At 33.1% G+C, this 12,203-nt stretch overlaps 1 protein-coding gene across 1 annotated transcript; it reads right to left on the reverse strand.

The window, feature by feature from the left end:
• Positions 1 to 625: 625 nt before the first annotated feature.
• Positions 626 to 4,310, reverse strand: LOC118203621 (uncharacterized). Its single transcript, XM_035375903.2, has one exon. The coding sequence runs from the start codon at positions 3,637 to 3,639 to the stop codon at positions 2,593 to 2,595; it is 1,047 nt and encodes a 348-aa protein (XP_035231794.2). The 5' UTR covers positions 3,640 to 4,310; the 3' UTR covers positions 626 to 2,592.
• Between the last annotated feature and the right edge of the window lie 7,893 nt (positions 4,311 to 12,203).

Consider the following 12,203-nt stretch of genomic DNA (forward strand, 5'->3'; position numbering starts at 1 on the left):
CACAGCGAGATACCAGGTAAAATAAATAACATAATAAAACATCTTTATTTCTCTCTCGCACAACCTTAAAGAAACATTTATTACTACCCTTTTCAATACCACTAAATAGCCATTTCGAATTCACTTTAGTTACGGCCATGGGATCCAAAAATTAACAAACACTGTTTCACACAACACAGAATAAAGCCAAATACAAAATTTCCAGATTTTTTCCTGATTAAAGAACAGTAATTCGTCCATTAATATCACATGACATATCCCATGATCTCTCATTTCCCTCACACAAAATAATGCGTAATCGGAACTGAGTACTGCTCACATTATTACCAAAGTCTCACGTAGAAACCTTTATCGCCTCCAAAATGTCGCCAAACTACCAGTTACCATATTGTAAAGATCAACCTTTTTTTTTTTTGTAAATTTTGATACCCTTTAGATCATAATTGTTCTTTATTTCATAAATTACGGTTTCATATTTTTAATTTTAGAATTTCTGCATGCCATCTTACGAGATTTAAACTGATGATCTATAATGCGGAATCGCCGAAGTCCCGACGAGTCCGGATTAACGACTTTTGACTGTATATTAAATAACAAAAACAATAAATATTAAAATAGTAGTAGATACTAAAATTAATATTTTTAATTAAAATGTAGCATCAAAAAATAGAATGATGTTATACAGCAGAAAATATTTTTGGTACTTACATACTATTGCTACGACCTTAGTATAAGTAGGCCTATTTTCATAATGTGCTATATGCTAGTAACCATGCATAAAACAATTCTTCAGTTCAGCTGCCATTTTTATATACTTGAATGATCATGCTGATGTGAAGACTAAGTTTGTGTCTTTTTTTTTTCGGGGGGGGGGAAGTGAAAACAGATCACTGTGTACATGGGAAGAATGTATGTATGTGAAGGAACCTTATTTGATAATCAAAAATTTTAATTGATAAGGTGTATTTTTTGATATGGTGATAACTTCAGATAAATACCTATAGTTTTGCTACTTTTTAAAGGAAAGTCACCAGAATCGCTTCTTTGCACCCGATAAGCAACTTTTACTGAACTAAATAACATGTTAATGTCATAATTTCTTTCTTCTGTCAAAAGTTGCCAAACTGCACGAAGGTTGTTGCCTTAATATATTAAGTACTAAATTTTGGAAGCACTTCCGCAGAGAACAGGGTAAATGTAAATATCGCCAAATTTGGTGATAATAGTTCAAACCTGGTCACCCAGTGGATTCACCCTATTCGCTTGTTCGAAGGTTGCAACCATTCCTCTTGCATTCATTTTGTTGAATTATCACTGTCATTGTTCGCATTTGTAGATTTATATTATTCTTCTCTTATTTATTATTATTTTTTCTGAATTTTTTAACAACAAATAGATAGAAATATTTTCATATAATTAAAGAAGTTTTCGTAGCCGTTTCTTGGTTCGAGATGAAAGGAAGAAAATATGGCGGGAGGGGTGAATGCTAATTTGTAACACGGCTGTTCACATTGTGTTCTTAATTATTAACAGCTGTAAGCACGCAGAACCATGAGGTTTCCAACTTATTTTTTATTATTGGTTATTGTCACCTAAAATTATGAGAATAAATCAATTTTTATAGCATAAAATTTTAACAAGATAATATATTGTTAATGCTTTTCTAACAATAACCTTTCAGAGGATGGCAGGTGTGACAGAAATAGATGATTAAATTGAAATAAAAATATAATATTGATTACCTAAGATGACAGAATAGTTCGATGCATCCCCATGGTCATCAAAATTAGCAAACCACTGCTGGTGTAAGGCATATATTGTTTTCTGTGCTACCTTGGAATTTAAGACAAATTTTTTTCTGTATATTACGTTTAACCTGTTAATTTCAGTATATTAATACTACCTTATATTTTTTAATGAATTTTTATTTCCGCTATAAATGCTTATATATTGTCTTATCCTTAATATATTCTTTTCTGTGCTAACTTGAATTTAATACAAATTAATTTTTGCATATCACATTTAAACGGTTAGTTTGACATCTACATGCCTATTATCTGTGAATTTTTACTACCATATGCTTAATATATTGTTTTGTCTGCTAACTTGAATTTGCATGCACTAAAAATCATGTTTACGGCTCGGCTCGAGCTTGGTGAGCTAAAATGCAACGGTGCCAAAGGGTTCTTTCCTGAAGTGCCAACAGGTTCTCTGTGGATGAAAACTCTAAATTTTCAAAAACATTTAATTAATTACTTTTTTATTTAAATATTTTAGGGTAGAAACTTTTTACATTTATCAAAAACCAAAATGAAAGTCATTTCAGTAAAAATAATAAAAATAAGCAATGAAATTTCTGAATATAATTCAATGTTCCTTAATTAAAAATCATGAAAAAATCAGTACTTAAATACTGCTGCAGCTTAAATATTACTGTAGCTTGTCTAAACTGAAGTTATTTTAACTTAGATTACATTACAATATTTACAAAATGGTTAATTTTATATCATTTCAATTTAAAATAAAATTAAAAAAAAAAACATTCAACTATCAAAAAACTGGAAACACTCTACAATTCCATCACCTATTTAGTTAACCACATAAAGAAGTCTTAAAGCCGAGTAAAAGGCTCTGGTGTGCCCAATATTGAGCACTTGTCCAATCTTGTGCATTATCTTTCTTATCAGTATGGATATGCATATGCGATTTCAAATAAGCTTTCTGTGAAAATGATTTACTACATACATCACATTTAAATGGTTTCTCACCAGTGTGAGTACGCATATGTAAAGTTAAGTAACTTTTACACGTGAATGTCTTATCACATATATTACACTGATGCGTTTTCTCACCAGAATGAATAAGCTTATGCTGCTTTAAATGGCATTTGCGAGCAAAGGACTTAAGACAAATGTCGCATTCGAATGGCTTCTCACCACTGTGGATAAGCATGTGACGCTCAAGGTGACCTTTCTGTGAAAAGGACTTATTGCATGTATTGCATTCATATGGCTTCACATTGGTGTGAGCAAGCATGTGCACCCTTAACTGACTCTTTAGTTTAAATGACTTGCTACATATATTACATGCATGTAATTTCTCACCCCCAAGTTTGTCATCCTCATGGATAATCATGTGCTTGTTTAAGTAATTTCTCGTCGAAAACGACTCATTGCATACATCACATGCATGTGGTTTTTCTCCAGTGTGAATACGCATGTGCCCTCTTAAGTGAGTTTTTCGAGCAAACGATTTACTGCATATTACACAGGCATGTGGTTTCTCACCTGTGTGTGTCAGCATGTGTGCTGTTAAGTCATTTTTGACTGCAAATGCCTTGATGCACATACCACATTTATGCGGTCTTTCTCCAGTATGTGAAAACATGTGAATTTTTAAGTGATGTTTCCAGACATACGATTTGCTGCATAGTTCACATTTGTGAGGTTTCTCACCAGTGTGGATAAACAGATGATTTTTTAATGCACTTTTGCTTGCAACAGATATGCTGCATATTTCACATTTATATGGCTTCTCACCAGTGTGGAAAAATGCATGTTTTTTTAATGCACTCACCTGTGCAAAGGGTTTGCTACACACAAAACATTTATATGGTTTCTCATCTCTGTTGCTATGCATGTTTTCCGAAGTTAATATTTATAGAAAAATGACTTATATATACAATATAATAGTTGCTTCTTCAATTCACTAATTGCATATGCATCACACACTGTTTGATTCGCTACAAAGAACTTCTCTATATAATAAAACGATGATGTACCTTGCAGATACATCGCTAATACAAATATATATATACTTTATTGTAGTTTTCTGTTATAAATATTAATAGTGGCTGGCTACCAGACACTTACATAAGTATCCATATACTTCTTAATCATATGTTTTCTATATTCTATGGATCTGTTATTTACTTCGCATTAGTCATTTATGGAAGTACGCATTTTTCAATACTTCATGCATATACATAAAAGGATTCAATTTTCTCACGCATTGAGAATCAGATTGCTTCTATACAGCTCTTGACTTGTCGGAACTTTTCAGAAATATTACTAACACGCAGAAACTGATTATTTACGACATTTTCAGGGCCTACATTTTACCACTTGTACGGTGAATATATGATATATAACTTTTCGATCATCTTTTACGTTGATTGGATGCACTAATGGAAGTTTTCACCAAAAATATTTCATATAAACTTCACACTCGTACAAAGCTCACTTTCATGGTAAAATCATAACAATCACGGCCAACTGCCACCACTCACCATAACAAAGGGAACAAGTGAATGTCTTATTTTGCACCTCTAAAGTCTTTTTTACTATAGTATGCACAAAAATGTATATTTTATGTTATCAAATTTTAAGAATGCTTATATTTTTAAAAACGGCTTTAAATATTCCGCGCAGGGGCAGAATGAATATTCCGTGGTCTTATGTTAAATCAAAGACATTAATATAAAGACATGCATAGATATTAATGTCAAAATCTATAATACTGCTTACTTAGAAACACGGCTTCTCTAAGTTTACTTTTTGGAGTAATTAAAACACGAACTGATAAATTAGTTGATAATTACTCACCTTATTAATGAATTAAAAAAATAGCTCTAATTAATAGCAGTTTTTTCCAATAAAAATTATCATTACTAGAAAAATATTTAAAAAGTAATCATCGAATAAAAGATTCTCACAGCAAATGAAATTAGAAATCTGAGTGTATATGCATAAAATTATATAATTTATTCATAGAGGAGATTAAGCATATTTGTATGATTTGTTTTCATTTTATTCCACAAGCTATAAAAGCTCAGATTCCTCTATTTTTTTATTGTCCACACTGGTGAGATACCTCACAAATGTGAATTATGCAGAAAATCATACATCTGGAAACATCCTTTAAAATTTCACATACTGGAGAAAGATCGCATGAATGTGGTACGTGCATGATTTATCTCCTAAGTAATAAGGTCGCCGCTTTTTCAGATGGCCCAGACTTTCCTTTTACTTTCGATAGGCAGACGCTTGTCATCGATAATGAAATGGCCGTCGTTTATCGATTACGAAGGTGTCTACGGCGGCTGTGTCTACCCGTACGACGTCGGACGTTTAGCTGAAACATGGTAAAAATGCTAAACGTACGACTAGTTGCGCAGAGACACTTTCGTGATTTCTGCGCATTCCGACCAGTCGTAAAGAGATGTTTGTTTACATTTGTGTTGATTATCGGAAGGGTGAATTGCTTTTCCGTGTAGTGCTAGAATATCAAGAAAAAGTTATTTTTTATTTCGTTTGATGACTAATTACTATCATTCTTGATAGATATCTAAAACATTAATTAAAATAAAGAACATTGAATATATCTGAATATTATTCTTGTTTTAAATTGCTAATGTTTGATCATTTTATACTGATGAGGAGTTTACACAAATAATCAAAATTTCTTGAAATTCTTATCAACAGATTTAAATAAATCACGCATGCAAACAGTAAAATCACATTCTTACGAAAGGAAATTGAAAAATTGTCTTAAAACCTTGTGTAATTTTTCTGTCATGCATAGCTAAATATTTCTATAAAATTGCATACAGAAGCATTTATATACATAAAGAGTGTGTTCAGGAGATGAATTAGAAATGTATGTGCATATGCTTGTATGTACCGATGTAGGTGTTCATGTAGCATATGTATATGTGTGTACATACGTTTGTGTGTGTGTGCACAGATATACATGCATACATACATTTTTTAGTCTGGTCTCGAAAAATGTCTTGCTGAAAAAGAATGTAAACAAACCACCCAGCTCCTTAAAAGAAAAGTTTAGAAATTTTTTATCATAATTTTGGTTTCTACAGCAAACTTTTGTGTGTGAGTTTGTTTTAAACTCTTAGAAGAACTCAAATTTTAATATAAAGACGTGAAAATTTTTTACCTTTTGATAGTGTACTTGATGATTTATTAAAAACACAATTGACTCTCTTATATTTAATATTGAAAAGAAGGAGGGTGATATGTACAAAATTATAATAAAGATAATTCTAAGGTATTTTTTATAAATATATGTGACTTCTGAATATAGAAAATAATCGCTTACAAATGACTTATGCAGTATTTGTTTTATTATCATATCCTGTCCTCATAAGCTCAAAAATAAAACTTTATACAGGAAAGTCATTTTACCTCCAAATATATTTTATGGTATTGAAGTATGATAACAGATGATTATTTTTGTTAGAAAAATTATTATGTTATGAATATTTTCCTGAAGATAATTATACATCATATTCAAGGATATTTATATGTTAATATATATACATTATATTCAAGTAATAGATGACATATTTATATATTCTATTTAAAAATAAATGGCAGCACTATGTCTTATCATTAACTTTATCAAAAGAACTTATAGGTTTAAAGCACCGAATTTCTAGTATAAGAACTGTACTTCAAATGTCCTTTTCTTTTCCCTTTTTTTTTTTTTTTTCCTGTAAGAGTTTTGCTTTATAATATTTACAGATTTGACATCTAAAAATGCTTGGCCTTTTTATCCAAATATCTAAATATGGAAGTCTGAAATAATGCAATATATTTGTATGTATATAGAGTAAAATATTAGTAAATTCTACATAACTACATTATTATTCTAAGATAATGTAATAAAAATATTCAGTTTAATGCAGATATGTGAATCAATTTATACATATAAATTTTAAGTGTATGACTTCTGTTGGATGTTCTAAGTAAACAATCAAAAAAATTAACCTTTTTACCAACTTATCTTGCACATATATACATTATTACTTTTTTTTCCTATAAGAATAAACTTAATCTAATATAATAATCTAAAAATAAATGATACACAACATCTATTAAGGCAGACCATTTTTAGTACAGTAATAAATAATACAAGCAATATAATTTAATACTTTCAGTTGTCAGAGAATGAAGTGAGTTTTGTGAAGCTATTTAATGAAAAAATCTGAAAACAATTTTTGGTGGTTCTAAAATACAAGTTCTAAAAGAATTAAAATATGTACATGAGATAAATGCCGCTCTTTTTGTTTTAACCCCTTTGAATAAATTTTAACCAATTTGATACTTTTTTTACTTCTTTTCAAAACCTTGAAATAAATGAGAAACTGATTTCAGGACCAACACATTTCAAGAAATATTGCTAACTGCAATGAATCAGCACACATGTATGACTTCATCAGAACCATCAGAATGTCTTGTATTACCTTTATTTATTTATTTAAAGTTACTAATGGATTTATATGTAGAAGAGCTGAGATTTCTAATACAGTTACACACTGGCATTTTTAATGATCTTTTCACTAATGATTTAAAATCTCTATATTTTTTTTATTATTTTTCAAATGAAAAGTTTTTGTTCATTTGTTTCCAAAATAACAGCTACTTCCTTAGTTCAATTATTATTTTTCTTAACTGGTTTGTCTGGTGAACTCCTGTGATTTTTTTTTTTTTTTTTTTTTTTTTTTTTTTTTTTTTGTGAATACATTTATTCTGTAATTTGTTGTTTTCAGTAGTTTTTTAATTTCTCTTTTGAAAAGTTTTCTGCATTTTAACTTAATAGCCTTGAAACTTATGATCAACATTCAAAATCTAACTTCCATTTTAAATTTCAATGTTTACCTGGATTCATAACAAGTGTATTATTTTTAAATTATTCAGACAACTTAAGAGCTCTGTGTCTTACATCTTCAAAGTGGTAGAAATTTCATTGTACAGCCTATGTACATTTTAGTTTTGTCATGTCATGCCATTTGTGAAATATTCCTTCTCTCTGCTTAATTTTATTCCATATATAGAGATATTCAGTAAGTTTAAGCATAATAAATTTGTAGAAGATAAATGTCTAAAATTCCATTTTCAGTTTCCTATGTAGACTTTTACATTTGCATTTAGTACAGCAATCAATTACGCATTGAATTCCAATATAAAAATATTTTTTATGACAGCCTTCAGATCATTCCTGAACATCATTCAAATCATCATCAGACTGCAGTATGAAATATACAAATACTTCTTCTGTTTTTGAAACAAAAAAGAATGATGACAAGGTCTAGTGAACATTGTGCATAGGCTATAAGCTGAAATTATTATTCCTGGAACAGCAATCTGGCAAATTTTAGTCTTGTGTGCTGCAGCGTTTTTATGCATAGCGGAATTTTACTGCTGAGATTGCTACACAATTTTATAGTTAATCGGAATTGTATTGGATTATTACGTCAAAAAAATGTGAGAACTATCTGTATAAGAGAAGATATGCCTTTTCAAAGGAACAATAAAAGGAAAACTGGCTCTGATTCTCTTTATACATGAGGAAAACAGCAAAATCTCCTCTGGAGCCAGCCTATTCGTCAAGATAAAACTCTGAGCGAATTACTAGCATTCAGCGGATTTACCTCTCGGCCGCTGGTGGGCCTAGTACAAGTTGAGTCAACAGGTTAGCGTAATAAACACCTTTTATCATGATATTATGTGACCTATAATCTATAAGCAATGCTCTTCATAAAAAATGTTAATTCCGTTTGCTTTCTGTATTCTGAACTTAGCTCTTGTTTATCTATTCTCTTGTTTTGAGATCTGCTCATCAAAACAGAGCAGCAGGTCAATTAAAGAAGGATATGCATGCAGTGCAATCATCTTCAGTACGATCTCAAGTCATAGTCACGTCTTTAATCCACCTAAAATCCAGTCCCAGTACTTCTCACTATTTGAGCAAAAGTATAATTCCTGTTGGAGTCTAAATTAAGATGAGCTCCGGTATTTCAATTTTCTACTGAACTATTTTCATTAATTAAATTGAATTATCTAATTTTATTTATTAATTTACATTTTATTTTTATTTTTTCTTTATTTTTATCTTTGTTGACGACCTTTCATAGTCCTTCTTCTTTTAGAAATTAAGTACTGACCACAATGCATTGAGGCATAAAATTGAACAGGCACTCGTATAATCCTATGACAAACATTCCACACTTGCTAGATAATGTGTTTCATATTGAGGACATCGAAGCACTGAGCCTACGCAGGCCAGATAGAGCTTAAGACACATTATTTTGATCACTGCAAAGCACGCAAGGGCTTTCTGCCTAAGAACAGGGATGCTTTTGCGGAGCACTTTTTAAAGGTTCGATTTGGTTTGTTTGATTTTAGAAAAGCACTTGAGGGCTATTTGTCTAAAGAAGAGCAAAGATTCTTGATGGCTTCATGATGGACGTTTCGAAGAAAACTAGCTGGCATTCACATTGTGCAAAAGAAAACATCAAAAACTCCCATGCGACCAGTCCGTTCGCTGGAATTTCAAACCAGTCGAACTAACAGTATTCACCAAATTTACTGGTAGGTTTATACTCAACAAGGGACATATTTTTGGAGCAGGTAGGTTGTGTAAGTGTCAGTAAATGACGTAGCCAGTCTTGGGCAATAAGCTATGAGTGGCGTTCTTTATCCTACTGAAATATCGTGCTTGGATTCTTTGTCAGGTATTGGTGTATATTGGTTGAGACAGATAGATTTTCGCATGTTATGTCTCATGTGCAAGCAGTAATTAGAATGGTGCAAAGCATAGTATAACATCGTCAACGTATTAGACAGTGAGAAATGTGACAACACTGACTAAGAAAGGAATGCAAAAGATACAAAAGCAGATTCGAAATGCATCTGTATTCTACTCAAATCAGAAGGTGAATTCCCATATGATAAGGGTAACACAAACGCAATTATCACTAGGGGATATAATCCTACTTAATTGTGATGCAGTCTCTCTACTGTATATTCATGCTCTGTACGAGATCGTCCACGAATTTCTGAGAAATTATGTTCAATTCTTCTTGCAGGGCTGATTACAGCTATGAAGGCACCATATATTAAGTTGGAGCATACGACAGCCTTCAGAATGCCTACGCTAAGACAGGTGCTATATCTTCACTCCTTAACAAGCTAGCGACAGTTGGTATACCCTGAAGTGTAGCATTATTGTTCGCGAAGAATCTTGGAAAAGATGCACGTGAGGAGAAGAACATTAGCACAACTGCAGTCAGTAGTGAATTAATCTTCTTCAGATGTATGGAGCTTCATATAGCGACCAAGCATTTCACTTCCACAAAGGGGCGCCAAATGGTCTCCAAACAAGATTTTCATCATATCACTGTGTTTTTTTCGGGAAGGGGGGCGCCAAAAAGGTATTTTGCCGCGGGCGCCAGTTATGCTCGCCACTCCACTGGAGCTACTCAGATCTTTTGTTTGCAACACTACAGAAGACACTGCCTCCGACGAGAAGGCATGAAAGTCCGCAAAGCGATCAAAACACCATGAGATTGTTTCGTAGTGATATCACTGTTATAGCTAGAGACGGGCGAGGGTGGACAACTGTCCCTGGGCGTAGTGTCACGGAAATGCCAAACTGACGAAGTTTTAGAATGAAACGGTTTCCATACTTAGAAAACAGAAGGGTGTATGAAATCTGCAGCTGTCTTTAGGCGCTGAAAACTATAGCCAAGTCTTTAGCCATATTGGATGTCCAGTAATAGATTGCATGCATCTTAGGATGTCACCCACTTTCACCACCACCAGATGATGAGAGTCATTAGCATAGATATCGCATCATCTAAAGACGGCTCTCCAGTGGCCGAGCGGTAAAGCCGATAAACTCGGGCCGGGCCTCGAATCCCGGCGAGCAGATTGGCTGCTAACTAAGCGTTTTCATGGTTTCCATATGTGTAACCTATATATAGTCCAATTTCCCTTAGAAAGTCTTTCACGAAGCCATCCCTTCCCTTAGACAGGTAGCCCTCGAATGTTTCACCATAACTAAATAAACTGAACCCAACTCATCATCTGTAAGAGAAGATATCAGTTCTTCATATCCTGGCGTGGTTGTTTGTGGAAAACCACTACCAGAGTTGGATTAGCCATTAAGGAAAGTAAGCAGGTGCTTAGGGCATCAGGTAAAGGCGGCGTTACTAAAAGGTGCTTAAAGATTCAAACAAAGAGTGCAAAGGGTCCACAAAAATAAAATTCTCACTGCAGATTTTAGAAGATACCTAGTGCACTTAATCCAAGCCCGAGAAAGAGGGAATGATGAGAAAGAGGCGTTATACTATAGATGTATGTGGAGGCAGCAAAATCTTTGAAGTGCTACGGGCATATAAAAGTCTAATTTGGCAATGAGCATTACTAAACATTCTGATAGCTGCTCCCTTTGTTCGAAATGTAATCCAAACTACTGACATGATGTGTATAGTGGCACTTTGGCCTTCTTTCAAACTTCCAGACAAAGTCGTCCAGATATTGTCTATAGAACTGTCACGCTGAGACTACAAATCGATGTTGTTAAAACCGAGTGTACCGTACAGTAGCTTCCGTTCATGTTTTGAGCATACACCATGCTTTATACCCTCTCCTACACCCCATAGATGTCATGCTACGTATATGTGCATGCTGTACAATACCGGACCCTAAGTGATCTCCTAATTGATCTTTTTGTTGCATCTTCTTGTTTGTACTAACAATACATTAATTTCTCCATTTCATTTGAAATTTTTATTATTTATATAATTGCAGAACTGATCAGCTATCGTGGATGACTTCTTAAATCGCAATATTTTACAGGAGCGGAAGCACGCTGTCCACTAGGAAGGTTGGGATTTATGCTACTGACCGGGAAATTCGCTTAGCTACATATAGGAACTGTGTGCAGCCAAAATAAAATAAGATACTAAGTCACTAATTTTCTCTTTCCTTACCGCTTGGCTTCGTGTTCTAATTAGAACCACGTTCGGCTGGCAATAGGGAAATCCAGAATGCAAATCCTGGGGCGGTCATTCGCTGATATTTTCTATTTCAAATAAATACCTAAAGGCTCAACCAACTAACCAAGTGGTTCCCAAACTAAAATGTGGTAGACGATAATTCTTCACCACCAGCAGGTGGCAATTAGGTTACCACCTCCCCAACTGCCTTTTAAATGGGGAAGAATGTACGGAATTTTCTTTTTTCTCAATGCATGCTTTCATGATGTAATTAGAAGCACTTCTGGATGGCAGTCTTTAAGCCCAGATTTCGAATCCAGGATAGGTCATTCTCAATATTTTTTTTTTTGGCTCCTAAATAAACCTAATATTATACATCACCGTTCTATGGTGCTCTACACTC

This window comes from Stegodyphus dumicola, chromosome 1 (genome assembly GCF_044657685.1).
Source record: "Stegodyphus dumicola isolate Sdum_Otavi_A_Nest chromosome 1, ASM4465768v1".
Lineage (NCBI taxonomy): Eukaryota > Metazoa > Arthropoda > Arachnida > Araneae > Eresidae > Stegodyphus > Stegodyphus dumicola.